Genomic DNA, 19,744 nt, shown 5'->3' on the forward strand with positions numbered 1-19,744 from the left:
TTACAGAATAGAAGAGCTCATTATTCTGCTGAAAGTTCTTCAGCCACACATACAACCTCTCCCTATGTGTGTCGTGTCATGGTAGGGTTCTCAGGGCCATAGAATGAATGCAGTCTTATATTGGTATTTGTCATTATATAGTGCCTGTTGGGTAGACGAGTCTGAGGTTTACATCGCAGACTGTGGTCAGGCTTTGGGTTCAGAAGGGTTTCAGGAGATTGAATCACAGCTAAAAAAAAGAATACTGTAGTTGCATTCTTCAACCTTAAATCTGTATGCGCTGTGAAACCTGCCTTGGCATGCCTAGGTGGTACCATTTACCCAACCACTGATTAGTATCTGGCAGCTCTGTATTTGGTTCCATCAGGCTTTCACTGGCTGTAGATGCAAGACCCTTGACTTGTACTGGGGCTTAAAGCCCGCAGAAGTGGATATTAACTGACCAACAGCTCTGGGATAGTGAAGCGATGCAGCTCACGGTATGACTATGATTGGTCTTGGATCACATCTGTTACTCTGTACAAGGGTCGGTTCCTAAGTAATTTTTCACTGCACTAACCAAGTATACTCACAATGGCGCAGAGCCTTCACTTAGCCCAAGTCCATGAATTTGGGAGGCTGTCCACCGGGGCTTTCAGATGCTGACATACGATTATATTACTCCATGTCCCCAGGGACGGGCATACAGTCTTGGACTTTTATTTAACATCTCATGGTCTGGTGAGCTGTAGACCTGGTTCTTCTCAATTAAGCCAATCCGAGAGAAGTTCTAGTTTGTAATCGTTTGTAACAGGACTAACACAAGTTGAATGCGGTGCCCCTGATGCCATGGACTCTAAATTCGTCATCATACTCATGAAGAAAGTGATTTCTCTCTTATCTAAGAATATTCAGGCTTGCTCTGCAATCAAAACCGTAGACTTCTCTTTTGATGGGTTGATTGTATACAGCGCTGCTGCAAATTTCATGTAATGGTACTTAATAATTACATAGTAGTCGATGACTTTACAGCCTATACATGTCAGTTACAAGCCTTTCTTATGCTAATACTGAACCAGGATGTTCCCAATAAATTATGACACATAGTGGTCAACATTATGACATGATATACATGCAATGGGAATTTTGTGTGGTTATATCTGGATAAAAAGGGCCATAACCATTTCTACGAGTTGTAAAAACATTTTGATCTCCGCTGATATAACTTCATTTTTCTTTAATTGCAATTTTCTCCTTTAACCTTTTTAGGTCTCACCAGTTCACAACTAAAGGCTGACCAAGCTTCGTTGCATAGCAGGAATGAAAGCTCCTTGTCTGCTGCGATGACGCGAAAAAAACCAGCACCTACAGAATCTGTCACAATCCAGCCGCAATCAGTATTATCACGCCTAACGTCGCCCACCTCGACATCTCAATCAGGTAACACCAGAGAGCATCGGAACATTACACAGTCTTACTGGCTTGTGCTGGCTGGCAATTGAGTTGAACAAGGGGGACTAGATTGAGCTCTGGAGCAATAGCTCTTTCTGGGTTTTACCTAGAGAGCAAGAAGAGCTTTGTTGACCAGATTAAGACCACAAGTGTAATGAGATCAATAAAGCTTTAGTTGGAAATTGTTCAGTCCTTATTTTTCGCCTCCTGATCCAACAATAGTCCGTGCATCTGTCATGTAGGGCATGTGATGTTTCACTTTCTAGGATACATTGTAGAGGAATCACTTTGCCTCAACTTTTCAAGGACTTTGAGGTGGAGTACAATATTTTGCTCAAACCTGGTAGTATCTATTGGTCTTCACTAGAACATTCAGAGTGATCGTATTGTACAGAGATTGGTGGTTTTGCAGATTCAGAGAGGTTTCCATAGTGCCAAGGTGCTGAAGGATGTTTCTACATTGGCCTCATTGCCAGTCTGTTGAATCAATTTTTAGCAATCTGCACCGCATGGCTTTGAACAGGGCTCCAATGTACATTAGGAAATAGCGTAAAAGCAGTTGGCTGATGCTTTAGGGACTAAGAAACACATGCATCAAAGGTTTTTGCGAGTGCAAACTGTGCGATTTGCAAAAATCGGCTGTTTGCTATAGCAAAATGGCCTTTTGCGATGCATGAAAGTGTTGGGGATGCGCAATTTAAGTAATCGCAATTTCTTGCAATTTCCTAAATTGCGATTGTATTTAAGGAATCGCAATTTGTGATTCCTTAAATGCAGTGCAAGAAGCACTTTGAAATAGCGATTTCGCAATTTGGGGCAAATTACAGAGAAATTCAACTGGTGGGTAATTTGCATAAAACTTTGAAAGCAAGGATCCCAAGTCTTGGCATAATCTTGGACACTTAATGTGGTACATGAAACACTCAAAAAGGTGATTGGATATGTGTAACCACTGGCAAATGAACAGGGTTGCATTCCAATTATATATAAAACATATGCATTATCTAACTTTTTAGTCAATGCAATGGGTATTGCTAAAACCAATAAATGCTGTTCTTCACCTAATGGTTTTACCATCGGCTCAAATAAATAGACGCAGAACAGCATCGGCCAAAACCATTGGCAAAGTCAATAGGTCTGCAATGGCAAAGCCTAAAGCCTAGTCCGATTGGCTTTGGCAGAGCTTATTTTTAGATCACACTTTTAGTTCGCCAGAGCAGTGGAACTGTGTTCTTTGACTAGGAATAATAAAATATGCTGTTGAAATAACATACAAGCCAGCATTTAAGACGAGGTAAGTAGGAGATTTAAAAAAAAAAAAAATCGAGAGAATGTATTTCGCCAATTGACATCAATTGAAGCACAGGCAATTTTAGGTAAGAGCCAACCAAAATAAAGCCATGTATCTGGTCTGTTGGCATGTATGGAAAAAGTATGAGGAGATGCAGTTCTAAAACTTCACAGCCAGAGCTCTGTCCTGTCCTGAAACTGAGGAAGGATAATCGAGCATCTGAACACATCAAGTGCACTCAGAATTGCCATGTTCAAGGCATACCACATGGAAAATATTGTCAGTCTCTATAGTCTCTCTTTTTTGGCCAGAGCCCCTCATCCAGCAAGACTTCAATTTATTTCATCACAAAAAAGATTTATTTTTAATAGTAAATCAAATACATCTGTCAAACACCGAGTGCAGTGTAAAGGTTTTGCACTTGATATTTATAACTCAGTAGTCACAGGCACGAGCCTTCTGCTTCAATGATAATACCCTTGCAATTGTCAACAGAATAAAAGTTTAGTTTAGCATTGAGCAGGCTGAGCAATCACTCATAACAGATTCGGATCCTTGTGACTCAGCAGCTTTCCAATAAGAAGTCAGTATTGTACATTTCTCATGTGTAACATGTTGGTATTATATTAGTAGTTGTTGCTTTGGTTTTTACTGTATCTGCCAGTGCAGTGCTCTGTATTGATGTATAGATGCTCTGTGCCTGCACACACATGTCACTTTGTGACATACACAGTTTCGAATTTCACTGGTCGAATTTCCCAATTTGCATTTCCTCTGATTTTTATTTCCATCTTGCTAGTTGTGCACTAAACTTTTAAATTGCACAGTATCTCATTCGTCATCTGCAACGTTTGTTGTCGCATTTTTCAGACTAGTGCCACGGGGGTAAGACAATGTGCACCATTAATTGTGCATGTTCACTTTTTTACTATCTCCATTGCAAGCGTAACAGTCCTGCAATGCTATTTTCCGTGAAATTAATTTTTTCACATTCCTGTTCATACATACACCTAGTATCCGGTGATAATATGCAGCCCAGTCCTATACATGGCAAGAAAGAAACAAACATTCAGACTACTGTAATGTTCAGAGCAATGTCCAGAGAGAAGCAAATAGCAATGATTACATTTACTGCAAAGCATTCTTTTAGTAGAATATCCATTCCAAGATGGCTGCCTACATGCATCCCGACTATTGCTTGTATGTGAGTATCCTGGCGCAGTGTAGGAATTTAGTAATGGATAATGCCAATGCCTGTTCCAATTGGTTCCCTTTAAATGTTATGGTACACTTTTTCTCAAAGCCGCAAATAAAGTGAATAATTTATCACTGAGTTACATGCCTGAAACGCACTTGGTTCCCTCTTCCATTTTCAAATGATTAATGAAATGTTTCTGAGGCTGTATCCCAGATGTGGAGATAATGTTGTATAAATTCAAAGGAGCTGCGCTAATAGGAAATGGGACAGTGCTATAGGTTTCCGGTAATTAATGGAGGGGTTCCTTGAAAACTTCTTTATTTAAAGCAAATGAGCAAACGGGGCCCAGCTGTCGCACAAAAGCCTTTCTTCAAATGTCGGTGAAAATGGCCTCCGGCGGCTCCAAAGGGAGCTGTAATGACTGTCATTAAGATGGCGCGGTAGCACCAAAGTGTTTGCATACCCGTCTTCTTTGTCCTCCGTGAGTCACAAACTTTAAGTGTTTTTTGGTTTACATATGGAAAATGTATTTTATTGTGTAATTAATAGGAGCCAGACTTTGGAAAACTGGAGATCCAGCACTTTGTTTACACGAGCGCATATGCCTATGTTTTTTTTACTAACCCAGTTATGTATTACTTTGGGGTGGATATATATATATATATATATATATATATATATATATATATATATATATATATATATATATATATATATACACATACACACACACACACACACATACTCACACATACACACCCACAGTTTCTGGATGGGCTGTACATTATTCCTTCCAGAACTTTCGGAGATGAAATTTACAATCCTTTTTGGATATTTTTGACTGCTAATAACCTTTCCAACCAGGTATAAGATGTAGAACTTCAACAACAACCATTTGCAAAGCCTGTAGACCTGACTCGCATTTTACGTCATGACTAAAATATTACTAAAAAAAAAAGCCTCCTGCATTGAAAAAATAAGGCTGCTTTCTATATTCTGATGAGATGTAGTTTTCATGATTCAGTGACATTTTTAAATATAAAATAGTCCCTCATGAATTGTAATAAAAGCACTCCATAGATGGAATAATACAGTAAATAAGTTTTTTGCATGAGGTGAGCGAGAAATACTCCTTTGAATGGGGCCAAAGACCATACTTGATATATTTTTAAGGATTTGTAACAAAAGGTCTTTGTAGAGCTGCACTGTCAAGTCAGACCAAAAATGTTATTCTCTTTTAAACCTCGAGTGTGAACTCACCTGGCTTTTAAAATATAAGGTAGAAGCGCAGATTCTAGCTAGGACTATGCAAAGAATCATGCTGGCGGAGTCTTGTGAAAAGTGCAAACTACTCTGTGCAAACTGGCAATATTTTGTCATAAGTGTTACTGAAGAACAGGGGTGAGCCATGCTCCTGCTAGTTAATGTTAAATAATTATTCTAGCGACTTTCAAAAAGGTTGGTTTTAGGTGAACATGTATCAAACTATGTAAAATGGGTAACAAATGCCCACATTGTAATGTGGAAACCCAAATGCAGAAGACATTTGAGCCATGGGTGATAATCATAGCATAGCATTTGTGAGATGTAAGGGAAGTTTGCAGGATAAAAAAAACTCTCCCCACTAAAGGCTCTTTACTGTTACTGAAAGAGCATACCCTTTTCCAAAAGCGCCTGTAAGGGTGTGGTGAAAAGTAAATTTTGCTATTTGTCACAAAAATTGAATGGTTGACCAAATACTCTGTACCAACTAATAGAACCGGTTGGTTGCTAATTTACAAATGAGGCACATGTTCTCACCATCCTTTAATTACCCGCTTTTATCTGCACAAGTTCGGCACTTTAAGCAACAAAACCAGATAATCGTGAGTTTTGGGCATGGAGCTATTTGCGCTCAACGTTTGAAATGTAATTTCCTAATAAGTAATATTTTAATCTGAAACAATATTTGGCAAATGCAATTAATTAGTTGGCTTCTGCAATGGCATCTTAAAAAAAAAATACAATCATTAATATGTTGCCGAATCCCGATTAGAGACCAAATTCCATATACCAGTCTCACTGTGATGCTGTAACAAAGCTAAATAAAATCTGAAATTTTGGGTATTTCAGTTCTACCAATATACTGTGTCTAGTCCTCCTAGGAATAAATGTCCCTACTCATAACCTGAGAACAGTTTAGTAGTTAGTGCCTCACTCACAAAAGCTGGCTGTTTAAGTGGTCTCTATGGAAAGAATGAAATAAATACTAGTGTAGTATCTAAATCAAATCGAGGCAGTTTCATATTCCTTGATCAACCTCGCAGAGCTGAACGAGAACAGTATACTAATGCTGATTAAAAGTGAATTAGATCAGACATGTTTATAGAAGCGTGTGAAAGGCTTGGGATTTGTAAGTAGCTCTTATCCAGTATTTGGGTGTCTTTCATAGATTCACATGCCTGAATCATTCCCCGTCGTCGAGACGGGAGCCTCCGGTAAATAAAAAAGTAATGTCCTATAGACATACATAGAGAAAATAGGCCCAAGGGTCTCCCCTTAGTGGCCTTTCCTTGTCCTTATGTAAAAAGGACCAAACTCTTACAGTCAGCCAATCAGCTCCGACCTCCCTCTAGGACCTCCCTGGGAGGAGCCCCAGTCCCTCAGATTTTCTACCGCACGTTGTGCTAGGGAGTCTCCAGCTTGAGCTCTGCTCAAGATTACTTATAATCATCTAACTTTCTTCAAAAGTGATTCCTCGCTCTCAACCCTTCAAGGATTCTTCACTACACTGTTTTGCAGTAAGTGGCTTCTTTCCACAAACTTCTTCCATGTCGGAGTCACAGAAGAAAGCCCTGTTCAGGGCCTGCTCTTCCTGTGGGAAGAAGAGGATCCATGTGGATGATAAGCATGAGCTATGCTTGTACTGCCTTTACCCAGATCATGTCTCGGACAAGTGCAGGATCTGTAGGTCTTTCCCTAAAAAGACTGTGAGAGACAGGGAAGGACGCCTTCTCATCTGGCTGGACAGGCTGAAGGACAGAGACAATCTTGAATCTTCTGAGAGCAGTGTTTCCAAAAGCTCAGAAGTCTCTAAAAAGAGGCCTAGGGTATCTTCCCCGGGCCCCTCAGACACTCCTCCTACGAAGACAAAAAAGTCTTCAGAGGCAAGATCTACGTCATCTTCAGTGTCTGTTCAGGCTGATCACACCTTCAAAAGGCCTGCTCCATCGTCTACCAGACAGACCCACAAAACAACCTCTGTCACAACCACTGTGTCGACGACATCAGCGTCATCGCCTTCAGCGTCGACGACGACGACTACTTCCTCAACATCATCAGGTAGACCTGTTTCCTCTATTATATTACTGCAATCGTCGTCGACGACGAAGACCCTGTCGACGACGAGAACCACACCATCGACGACGGCATCGTCATTAACGAGCCCACCGTCGTCGAAGAACTCACAGACGTCGACGAAGACACCATCGACGGCGGGCTCGCCGTCGACGAAGGTACCGACGACGACAACATCGTCATCGAAGTCGTCGACGACCAAGGTACAGTCGTCCACGCAGTCGACGACGACACCGTCGACGACGACACCGTCGACGAAGACACCGTCGACGAAGACACCGTCGACGAAGGCACCGTCGACGAAGGCACCGTCGACGAAGGAACCGTCGACGAAGGAACCGTCGACGAAGTCGACAAAGGAACCGTCGACGAAGGAACCGTCGACGAAGGGACCGTCGACGAAGGGACCGTCGACGAAGGGACCGTCGACGAAGGGACCGTCGTCGTCGACGACGCCGACGACGAAGGAAGACTCGTCGTCGGAGACGGCATCGGAACCATGGAAAAAATCCGAACTGGTAGAGATGCCGACCCTCATGCTACCGCCGTCGACGACGCACTCGACGTCGACAGGAACACATGCTGCGTCTAGCAAGTCTAGAAAAACGCAAATTACCCCGGAAACCACGTCTCCGAGCAAAGTGGAGATGCAACCACCTCACGACATCTTCCAAAGTGAGGAATCCGAAGAGGATGACCACATGGGTCCAGCTACCTCCATCTCGGACCTCAACGTCAAGTGCCAAAGCACCGATGAGGAGCAGGAGGACCTAACTTTTCAGGAACACTCCATCCACACTAGTGTCCGCACGGAGGTCACCCCCATGATATGCCTACCGGCGACTCTGGTCAATGACCTGCGGTTCCTTGTGCAGGACTACAAGCAAAGATTCCCGGATGCGGACAGTGGTCATCAGACACCGGTAGACCATACACCAGCGTCTGCCCCAAAACGATCTCAAACTCTCCCTCAAACCCACCGTGAGACCCAGCCTCAGGTGATGGACTCCTCGGACGACGACGAGGAGGAGGAAGAATTGGAGGAAGGAGAGGTCCAGGAAGTCCACTCGGTCCACTCGGACCAGGATGGAGATAACGAGTATGGAGATAACGAGTATGTAGCGCCATCCCCGGCTTCGCCTGAACCGCGACAGGCGGATTCGCCGCCTGTGGACATAGCAGGCTTCCACAAAATTGTGGAACGGGCAGCGAAGAGATTCCATATGGTAGTGGAATCAACGGAAACGGACTGCTTCCTGCATGACTTCAAAGAGCAGACACAAAAGGCAACCAAATCTATTCCAATCATAGAGTTCTTGTGGGAACAGGGCAAGAAATTGATGCTGACACCCGCTTCCGTGCCTGCGGTTGTTCCGCGCCTGGACAAGAAATATAAAGCCCCACTTAAAGCGGCGGCTTGCCTCAACGTGCACCCAAAACCTGACTCGGTGGTCACGCAGGCGGCCCAGAAACACTCCCGCAACCCTTCCTCCCCACTGTCCGCTCCTCCGGACAAGGAAGGCAGGAAGCTGGACACGATAGGGAAGAGATTCACGTCCACGTCGGCCATGACCATCAAGATCGCCAACTCCATTGCCTTGTTGGGGCGCTACAATCGCCAACTCTGGGAGGACATAGCCCCATACCTGAAGGAACTGCCTGATGCCGTAAGGGGGGAGGTCAAGGCTCTCCTGTCGGAAGGTCAATCTTCGGCGGCGGAAATAATTGACTGCGCTATAGATGCAGCCATGACTGGCTTCCGTCAACTAGCCGGAGCTGCTGTGCTACGCCGTCAAGGATGGCTGAAGGCGACGTCGTTCCGCCAGGAAGTACAATTGAAGGTGCTGGACATGCCCTTCGACAGCCAGCATCTCTTTGGGGACAAGATCGACGAGGCACTGCAAACTATCAAGAAGGACACCGACACTGCAAGGGCACTAGGCACGTTACAGTCCCGGAACCAGTCCTTTCGAGGAAACCGATCAAGAGGTCAGTCCTCTTATCGCGGTTCCTACCAGAACCGGTCCTCGTATTCCTCTACCAACAAAAATCAATACCAGCATAAACAACAACAAGCCCGTCAATCTTCATACGGACGATCTACCTTCAGGGGCAGGAATTCCAAAAGGGGCGATGGCGGACGCCAGTGACCGATTACTCCAGCCAGTCCCACCACCCTCTACATTCTTTCAAATTGGAGGAAAACTGACCCATTTCCTCGACAATTGGCAACACATCACCACGGACCGATGGGTTCTCCAAATTATAAGATTCGGACACTCTCTCGAGTTCACATCCCTGCCTCCCAACACACCTCCCAAAAGACGGACGCACAAACATCTACGGCTCCTTACCCTAGAACTCGCTATAATGCTACAAAAAAGAGCAATCGAACGAGTTCCAGCATCCCAGAAGGGGAAGGGGTTTTATTCACACTTCTTTCTTGTAAGACAGAAAGAGGACAAGTGGAGGCCCATTCTAGACCTTCGGGCACTCAATGCCTTTCTACGGAGCCAATCGTTCAGGATGGTGACGATTCAAGAAATCCTGGGCACTCTCGAACAAGGAGATTTCATGACATCCTTAGATCTCCAGGATGCCTACTACCACATCCCCATCCTCAAGCGTCACAGAAAGTTCCTGCGGTTCGAGGTGGCGGGCCGACATTATCAGTTCAGAGTCCTACCATTTGGCCTCAAGTCCGCGCCGCGGATCTTCACGAAGTGCCTAGCACCGGTGGCGGCATTTCTGCGTCAGTTGGGTCACCAAGTCTTCCCTTACCTAGACGACTGGCTGGTGAAAGCACCCTCAGCCGAGGACGCGGCAGCATCCTCCTGCGCCTGCACCAATCTTTTTCAGAGGCTAGGATTAACCATCAATCTCAAAAAATCCTGCACCACCCCTACGACAAGGATCACCTTCCTAGGGGCTATCCTGGACACGGAGTGCGTGAAGGCCTTTCCCTCGAAGGAGAGGGCGGACAAGATACTATCTCTGGCCACGACTGTGGCGACAAAAACATACATCAAAGTGCGCACTTACACATCCCTCATGGGAATGATGTCTTCGTGCATACTCCTTATCCCTCACTGCCGACTCAGGATGCGCCCATTGCAGGAAGCTCTCGCAACCCAATGGACCCAAAGCACTGGCTCTTTCGAGGACATTGTGCAAATCACACCAAAAATGTCCACAAGCCTAGCTTGGTGGAGGAATCGAATAAATCTGAATGTAGGATTACCGTTTCTCCTTCCGGCGACACCTCTGGTGATCACCACGGACGCCTCCTTGGAAGGATGGGGCGCCGTTCTACAAGATCTTCGAATCAGCGGCAAGTGGGACTCTCAGGAAAAACTGCTCCATATAAATCTCTTGGAGCTGAGGGCGGTATATCTTGCTCTACAGGCATTCCTGCCACGCATCCAGAACTCCCCAGTGCTCGTCAAAACGGACAACACCACGACGATGCACTACCTCAACAAACAGGGGGGAACGCGTTCGCTCTCTCTATCACGCGAATCGCAGAAAATCTGGAACTGGCTGGTGTTACACGGGATCCAACTCAAGGCGGACTATGTCCCCGGAAAAGACAATACTATCGCGGATGCCCTGAGCAGGCAAAGATCCCTCTCCCACGAGTGGGAGCTGAGCGACAACGCCCTGGAACACGTCTTCTCTCAATGGGGAGTCCCGAACATCGACCTGTTTGCCACCAAAGAAAACACCAAATGTCCGCACTACGCAAGCTGGCATCCCCAACAAGGGTCTCTGGGGAATGCATTCTCCATCGGATGGTCCAGCGCGTTTGCGTACGCCTTTCCTCCGTTTCCAATGATCCCGAGGCTCCTCAGGAAGATGAAGGCGGAGCCATGTACCCTAATCCTGATTGCCCCGTTCTGGCCGATACAACACTGGTTCTCGGATCTACTTCGACTTTCCATCAGGTCACCGATCCGTCTGAGGCAGCACCCGAACCTCTTAACAATGTCCAACGGTCAGGTGCAACACCCGAACCTCCAATCACTCAAGTTGTCGGCCTGGCTCCTGAGCACAGGGAGTTCAGTGGACTAAATATCCCGCAGGACTGCAGGGATATCCTGTCGAAAGCGAGAGCGGATAGTACAAACAAAACCTACACTCTCAAGTGGAAACGGTTCTGCATGTGGTGTGTGGATCGGGATCTACGACCACTCTCAGTCACCCCTGAACAAATACTACCATACCTGCTGCATTTAGCACAGTCAGGCCTGGCACATGCATCCATAAAGGTTCACCTCGCAGCTATCTCTAGATTCACTAGGACTTTCACAGGACCTTCTCTGTGGTCCAGTAGACTAGTCAAACAATTCCTGAAGGGGCTCTACAGATCCTCTCTGAGGCCTCGGAAAGTCCCTCCAACATGGCAACTGAATCTGGTACTCAACCAACTCATGAGAAGTCCATTTGAACCCATCCATCGAGCATCCATCAAACACATCTCCTGGAAAACAGCACTCTTGCTCGCTCTAACATCAGCCAGGAGAGTTAGCGAGCTGCAAGCTTTGTCCATTCAGGAACCATATATGCAATTCAGACAAGACAGGGTAGTGCTGAGACCAAACCCTAAATTCATACCTAAAGTCCCTTCGGACTTTCATCTCAACGAGCCAATTGTCCTCAGGTCCTTCTTTGCAAATCCGTCCACAGCAGCGGAAAGAGCGCTGCATTCTCTGGACCTTCAGAGGTGCCTAAAATTCTACCTGGACAAAACTAAGGCTCTCAGGAAATCTTCACAGCTGTTTGTGGCATACAGCAGACCAAGAGTGGGCCTGCCTCTCACGAAGCAAAGCATCTCCAGGTGGATATCCTCAGCGATTGCATTCTGCCACGACAAGGCCGGACGGCCTTTAACTGAGCATGTTACTGCTCACTCCACCAGGGCGATGTCCACGTCCGCAGCACTGTTCGCTGGGGTACCAATCTTGGACATTTGCAGAGCGGCGACTTGGAAGTCACCGCACACTTTCTCCAGACATTACTGCCTGGATATCGAACTTCAGAAGGATGCGGCAGTGGGCCAGGCAGTGCTTCGCCATCTCTTTCAGTGATGTGAGCCTTCCTACATCCCGCCATCCAGGTATGCACGTTCCTTGCTATTGTGATGTTACTGTTATGCTGTCCACATGTTGTATGACGACACATGCATTGTCTACTGCGACTACAGAGCATTTCCATCACGCAGGTGCATATCTGATTGCTAGCTATTCTGATTCAGGCATGTGAATCTATGAAAGACACCCAAATACTGGATAAGAAATGCGTTACTTACCTGTAACAGCAGTTATCCAGTATTGGTGTCTTTCATAGATTCACATGCAACCCTCCCGCCTCCCCTGGAAGGTCTCACATCCCTCTCTAACAATATTACGCCAACCTAGTTGGGTGCGTACGAAAATCTGAGGGACTGGGGCTCCTCCCAGGGAGGTCCTAGAGGGAGGTCGGAGCTGATTGGCTGACTGTAAGAGTTTGGTCCTTTTTACATAAGGACAAGGAAAGGCCACTAAGGGGAGACCCTTGGGCCTATTTTCTCTATGTATGTCTATAGGACATTACTTTTTTATTTACCGGAGGCTCCCGTCTCGACGACGGGGAATGATTCAGGCATGTGAATCTATGAAAGACACCAATACTGGATAACTGCTGTTACAGGTAAGTAACGCATTTCATACATCCTCTGGCAACATCTTTCCTAGGAAAGTAAATATTCTATCTGCAAAAAGAGTGCTCGAGTTTTCTGAGAAGAGGGTATTGTCTAATCTTTTCCCTGGATTAGGAATTTTAAGGGTAGGTTTGGAATTTTTGGGGTGCAGTGGATCTTAGCACATTGTCTAATACAGAAGATTAGCCATAAAAGAGATTTTAGCAATGGAGGATGCAGGCACTGTGTACAACCTACCCCATTCTGCAGCTTTGTTCTCCAACAACTAAGAAATTGTGCAGTAAATGGTGATTGTAGATATTACTTGAAATCTGTGAGTACAGTCGGTAGGACTGAATATGCAGATGTTTTTTAATTGACGGCTTGTGAAGAGCAATTTAAGAGATAGGAAAAGCGTGTGTTTATTAAATCACTTCATACGTTTGCTGATGTCTGCGAAATATGTCTGCTAATTATGAGCTAGTTATATTTAGACACGCTTCTGCACTTTGTCAAAATTGTAATCATTAGAAATATTGTTACCATTTGTAGACAGTATAAGCATTTCATTGTTATTAATGCTTTTATGTATTAGGAATAGTGTAAGACAACTTCTGGAGCTGTTAAATTGTGTAATGCTCTGCTGCCTTTTAGTTTGGGCTGTTATATGCACATACTACATATATAAATCTCTATCGTCTTTCAATACTCCATACCTCAAGATGAACTCTTGAAATATTCATCAAATTGACACAATGTCTTTCCATTTGTTAAAGACACCCCAATACTAAGTCATCAGTAGTGTTTGGGAAAATAGTGCTTACAGGAACGGTATGGCAGGATTAGTGCCGCCAAGAATAGTATGCCAGGAGAGGCATTACCAGGAGTTGTATGCCAGTGTAAGGCCATACGTTGCTACAATAGTGCCATCTGCTGTCCGGTTCAAGAAAGTAATGCATCTTATCTCGAGCCCCAAAGATTTCTTAGCAAGTTTAGCAAAAGGCCTAAAGAAGTCCACGATCCATCAAGGTACCATAGCCTGAACCATATCTGATAAGCCTAGCAGAGTTGTAAAAGACCTATGGATTGATGCACCTGGGGGGATAATATTAATCACAGGAGCTGCAAATTTGAGTCCAGCCTAGAGGCTACATGTTGTTGAATCATTGCATTGTAGGATTTGCCTACTTCAGTTCAAGTGCCACTACCAATGCAAAGAAAACATTCAATCTCTGAAGCCATATTTTAGCGGTCACATGCGCACTGTTCATTTTAACAGTCACTGGAGGGTTCCTTGTCATGAAAATGCAGCAAGCCTGTGCTGTAACTGAGGGCTGATGCCCTTAAAACAAATGTTATTTTCCTTACTTGGACTATAGAGCATGTAAAGCTGGGATAGAGGTCTTTGTCCCATCATAGAAGACCAAGGAACCAAATAACAGGCCACGCAGCACAAAAAATCTTGCTGTATAAAAATGTGGTGTTCTATCTTTTTGCTTGCCAGGAATGTGGACCTGGTCCCAACCACACACACCGGGTCCACGTTATCAATATTATTGTGGATAAAGTCATACATCTGGAATTTTTAGACTTTTTACTATCACTTCTGTAAAAGTGTAACTTTTAGTGTGTTAACAATAATCTCCAGGAGTACTTATAAAAAAATCGTTTTCCAGGTGTTGTCCTGCTGCTTTTACTATTGAGCTTTGGTCCTAAGTATTGTGGGCGTATTAATTGGCAACTATTACTATCTAGGCCTGTGTGTGTGTATATATGTTATATTTTGGGGTGCTTTTATTACACTAAATGAAGTGGTATAAAAACACTTATTTTGCAGGGAAGCATGAAAGATGGGAAATATTTCACAGTTCTCTGTGAAATGAGGATTTCATCATCATAAAGACAGCCCAACCACTCTGCAGAGACTTACAATTTTGGGGGCAACTATGAATGTGTCAAGGACAACCAAATTATGTAGCAAGATTATCTTAAATTATGCGGCAAAAAGCCAAATTGTGTGGTATACTACGTAGTATGATTTTCAGCCATTTTAGCTACAAACAATATCTTTGTGTAATATGCAAATGTATCAAATTATGTGGCTAACACTGTAGTCCATAATTATGCCACAAACCCTGCAGACCCAGAATTGCATGCATTCACTGGCCCTCACTATGGCCCATTATTTTATAAACAGTTTATTATTGAAAGGTAAACAAATCTTGAACAAAAAGTCAATAAGTATCCTCCAGGCCGGTAAATATATTCAGGTTTTTTAAATTTGACTGAATTAGTCTTGTGTGCATACTTTAAATGTATTAGATTCAAAGTAGCGACAGTGTCTTGAACTCCGAACCATAGGAACAAATTGAATTTATGTGGGCTATATGTAAGTTTTGTAAAGCAATAAACCTATAGCTTTACAGCTACTAGACCGTGTGAAAGGATGAGAAGCAGTCTGAAGTAGTGTAGAAAGAGGAAGGTGGAGTCCAACCGAATGCAAGATGAACATGAGGTTGTTGGACTTTGCTTGCAGGTAGTACAATGTTTGGAACCTTGGATACCCTTTGTTCTCCCGCCCATGTGTCTGCCACTCAAATGGGGATTTTCTTTATTTTAGACAAGAGGCATAATTCACCACATGTGTATTATTGTTAAGAAGTCTTCTAGAGATGTTCAGTACATGTTTTAGAGGAAGTTGTAATTGTTGTACCTCTCCATGAGTTGTGATGTGTTCTTGCACTATCAAGTTTGCCCATCTTTGCCAACCAATCTTAAAATCATAATTTATTTGATATGTTGTTTTTCAGTTTAAAATGACATTTATATGTTTTGCACTTGCATCTGTAGTAATACATGTTATTTCTTTTGAGCAGTAGGTCCACCTGGACAGAAAAGATTCAAGCGTTGTGAAATAGAAGCTATTCAGAGTGAGGTGCGCAAGATGTGCAATTTCTCAAAGATTTTGTCCACCAAAAAGAATTTGGATCATGTTAACAAAATCCTGAAAGCCAAGCGGCTACAAAGACAATCGAAGACTGGCAATAACTTTGTAAAGAAGAGGCGAGGCCGCCCAAGGAAGCAACCTTACTCTTATGAGGAAGATTCCAGAGACCAAATGCCTGTTTTGGAAAAATGTGTTGACCTTCCAAGCAAGCGAGGTCAAAGGTACGCTTCAAATTCCATAGTTGTGGAAGTTCCTAGAAAAGATGCAGTCATGGACACCATAGAGTCAGTTGTGCACATGGCCCGAGAGACTCAGCCTCCTTGTCAACCAAGGAGTGGGAAGCAAAACCACAAGAGTCTCGAGGAAGTGAATGTGAAAAGACACAGGAAGACTAGAGGACATGAACTTGCCATCCTTCCTTAGCAATACCAAGACTAACTGAATGCCAGCACAGGTGCTGCACACAAAAGGTCTGAACTGAGGAGGGAGTGTACAAATCCCTGTGCCACCTGCTACAGCATCTTACTTGTTCTTCATTCTGCATGACAGGCAGCACCATACCAATCTTGTTGACCGTTTATCCCATGGCATAGACCTAAAAGTGGTATCATCACAGCCAGCCGTGAAATTTGCAGCATTGACAAAATGGAGCAACACTTTTGCATTGCATTCTTGTATCTATGTAAATGGTTGTACTAGGTACAAAAAAATTCCAGCAGAAGTACATATCTTAACCCCATTTGTGATGGTTTATTTAAAAAATAAAAAGTAATCACCCATCAGAAAACACATTGCTGTAAAAATGTGTGAATTCACGTCTTTGATCTTTCTGGTCGCTCAGTTTTTCCATTTTGTTTCAATCATGATTGCCTGCGTCCACCTATTGCTGCACATTCACTCAGTTACTACTGCCTAGTTTCACATTTTTGCAGCAAATAAGGGAACGAGTAGAGCCTTACATTGATACATGTGCACTCGTTTGCATACACAACACACACACACACACCAAGTGCTAACCTAAAGCGAACATTAAAATATTCCATTATCAAAGAGCTTTGTTCACGGACAAGCTCGCTCAGTGGCATTTTCAATAAGGACAGGAACTAAGTAGAATCACGTAGTTAATAGCTGCAGAAAGGAGACAATTTGGTGAATCATGAAAAATCCAACTCTCACAAGAAATAGCTTGCAGAACCTTGATATGTTGTTCATGAAAGAGAAGCAAACAATTTCTCTAAAACGTTAAAATAAAGTAGTAAAAGTCAGTCAGTTCTTAACAGATATTCCTTTTAAAGGAGTAGGTGTACTTCTTGCAAAACAGTAACACAGAACTAAGGGTAATTGCCACTGCAATTGTATTAAGCCACTTTGGACAAGGATTCCAAATTGTGGTTGCCTTAATGAAAAGTGAAATGATGTGTTTGTACATAATGTAAGTATAAAGTTATCTGTCTGCATGGATGAAATCTGTTTGTGGCAAATGGTCTCTTAAATGGTCAATTCAATTTGTACATTTTCATTCAACTTGTACTTCAACCATCAATTTAGATAGAATATCCGGTCTCTGATGTCTGTTTCCAAACCATACCCCAATGCAGTTGTAGCCAAAAGAAGAGTAACTATTTAACTATTCCATTGCAGTAATGTTTATGTCACTGGTAGGTGTTATGCAGGTAGTTTTCATTTTTCTTGATACCAAACATAAAACTTGGCAAGATGTGATCCATTGTGAAGAGGTAAACACCTGTGCTTTGGGAGGGTGGTGAGAGGGGGACCGAATAATAGAAAAATAGGCTATCCTCTTTCAAGAGCTTTGAAGTAAGTGCAAAGTCAAGGAAACATTGTAAAATCATTGGGAAAGCTTATACACCCAAAATTATAAATATCTTGACAATAAGACCAAAACAGCAAGTATGCAATCTATTAAGAAGTAAACGCTGAAAGGAGCTTAACATTTTCCAAAAATGCCTTGATCCCCCGGTCTGATCTGTATTTCTTTAGTTGATATCTTGAAAGTCTACAGTTTTAATACTGTTCTGGAGTTGAAGTCCAAGTAGACTATGGGGCGTACACATGTAATTTATTGGGTATGAATGTCCTTCTTCTATTATAGAGGTTTAAATGATCATTCGGAATAGAAAAATGTAACCTGGTTTGCCTAGGTTTGGAGTGGGGTGTAGCTAAATTATTTTACCTGAAAATGAGCTCCAGTGAATTTGGATAGTTTGGTGAGTTGATGCTTCAAATGCTGAAGAGGGTAACTTACGAAAAGCAAATCTTTGACGTGACTGATATAAGTAGATATAATGCACTTGGATCATAAAAGGACTCCGTTTTAAGGCATAAGATTGAATTCGTACTACTACAGCTAATTACTTCCATACCAATGTTCCAGTATTGGGCTTTTCCATTTATATTTTTGCTAGTATAAAGACTAACTAAAATTCTGATAAAAAAAAAAAATCATTACTTTTTCCGGTGACTTCAGAGGTTTGATCTCGGAAGACATGGAGTAAAGTCAGTGTGCCTCAGAAGCCCACTACATACTTCAATGCAGTATTTCAGAGCCCCTAGACACACCCCAAGCCTTATTTTTACAGCTAGCATAACCCGGGTGTTGGTTTGCGTGGTTGTGATTTTTTTTTTCTTTCCACCAGGGTGCAGCCCTAAAACCATTACAAGCACATTGCAACCGGATCCTTTTTTTCCCAGGATTGTCTCCAATACCTGTCTAGGTCTCTAATAACACTAAAAAGAAACAGTATAAGATGGGAACCGTGGGGGGTAATGTTCAAAGCCCATTTTAGTTTCTTTGTTTTCTAAGCTATTTCCTAAATATTAAATGCACATGAAGTGTTAAATATGTATATATTTCAAACAAAGAATGGGGCACAAGATTGTTTTACAAGTCGTGCTGGCTAATTTTTAGTTTTTATTCATAAGTGGTTTTTAAAAGCCTTTTTTAAAGTGTATTTGCATGTTCTACTTTGATTGTATGTAAACATATTTTAGAGCAAAAATGTATTTGTATTTTATTGAATATAGAGGCAAGAAGACAACTTGTACATTGTTTGAAATGTTCTTTTTGTAACAGTTTTTATTCATGAAGCATTTTGTACATTTAAAGATTGATATGGACTTGTTGTTATTTGATGCTTAGATCCATCTGGCATGCTTTAATGTCATGCTCCCTCATGATCTTAGATGGTGGTTTTTAAACATTTTTTTCTAAAAGAAAGCTCAGTCTTTTTGCTACCAAATCAGGTTAGCAGTATAGAGCACTTAACTAAAAAAAAGTTAATCCTATTCATATGTTATTCATTGTGTGAAATTAAAGGAATTCAATTCAGTCGAACATGAGTTCTGATCTTTTTGTCCTATTTACCATCTGTTTCACATCACCAGGGATTTTAATAGCCTTGGTGTAGTAATGCCATGCAGTCAAACCACCAGTGAATAATTGAATAATTCATACTTAAATCATAGTTTTCATAGTGTTTACAGCATGTTTAGTATGCTTTACATTAATAAAAGAAAATTGGCTGGAAGTTGGAAAGCAATGGATCTGTACTCTGTTACATCATAAAATAAAGTGCCTAAAGAGATGATTGTTTAAACCCCTACAAATGCTAAGCAAAACTTACAGATGTACAGATGAACTAGGAGTGCATTTTCAAAATGGAATGAGGAAGCTGCTGTAACACAATAATTTTTGCTTCACATTATATAGCTCATATTTTCATGCTGACAATTACACATTAACTACACTCTAGCATGATGTTGCTTATACTTCTATCCTATAGAATCCTATAGAAATCGAATGCTTTAATATTCTATTGCTAAACAGAAATGAGAACATGTAAA

The 19,744-nt window shown here is 42.7% G+C and overlaps 1 protein-coding gene across 2 annotated transcripts in view; it reads left to right on the plus strand.

The window, feature by feature from the left end:
• Positions 1-19,235, plus strand: part of SETBP1 (SET binding protein 1) — a 286,687-nt gene extending 267,452 nt beyond the window's left edge. For both annotated transcript variants that reach the window (XM_078674737.1, XM_078674736.1), the window contains exons 4-5: positions 1,249-1,419; positions 15,810-19,235. In XM_078674737.1, the coding sequence (XP_078530863.1) occupies positions 1,249-1,419; positions 15,810-16,303 (665 nt within the window). In that variant the 3' untranslated portion in view covers positions 16,304-19,235. The remainder of the gene's footprint in view (positions 1-1,248; positions 1,420-15,809) is intronic.
• Positions 19,236-19,744: the final 509 nt, after the last annotated feature.

The sequence above is a fragment of the Lissotriton helveticus genome, chromosome 2_1 (genome assembly GCF_964261635.1).
Source record: "Lissotriton helveticus chromosome 2_1, aLisHel1.1, whole genome shotgun sequence".
Lineage (NCBI taxonomy): Eukaryota > Metazoa > Chordata > Amphibia > Caudata > Salamandridae > Lissotriton > Lissotriton helveticus.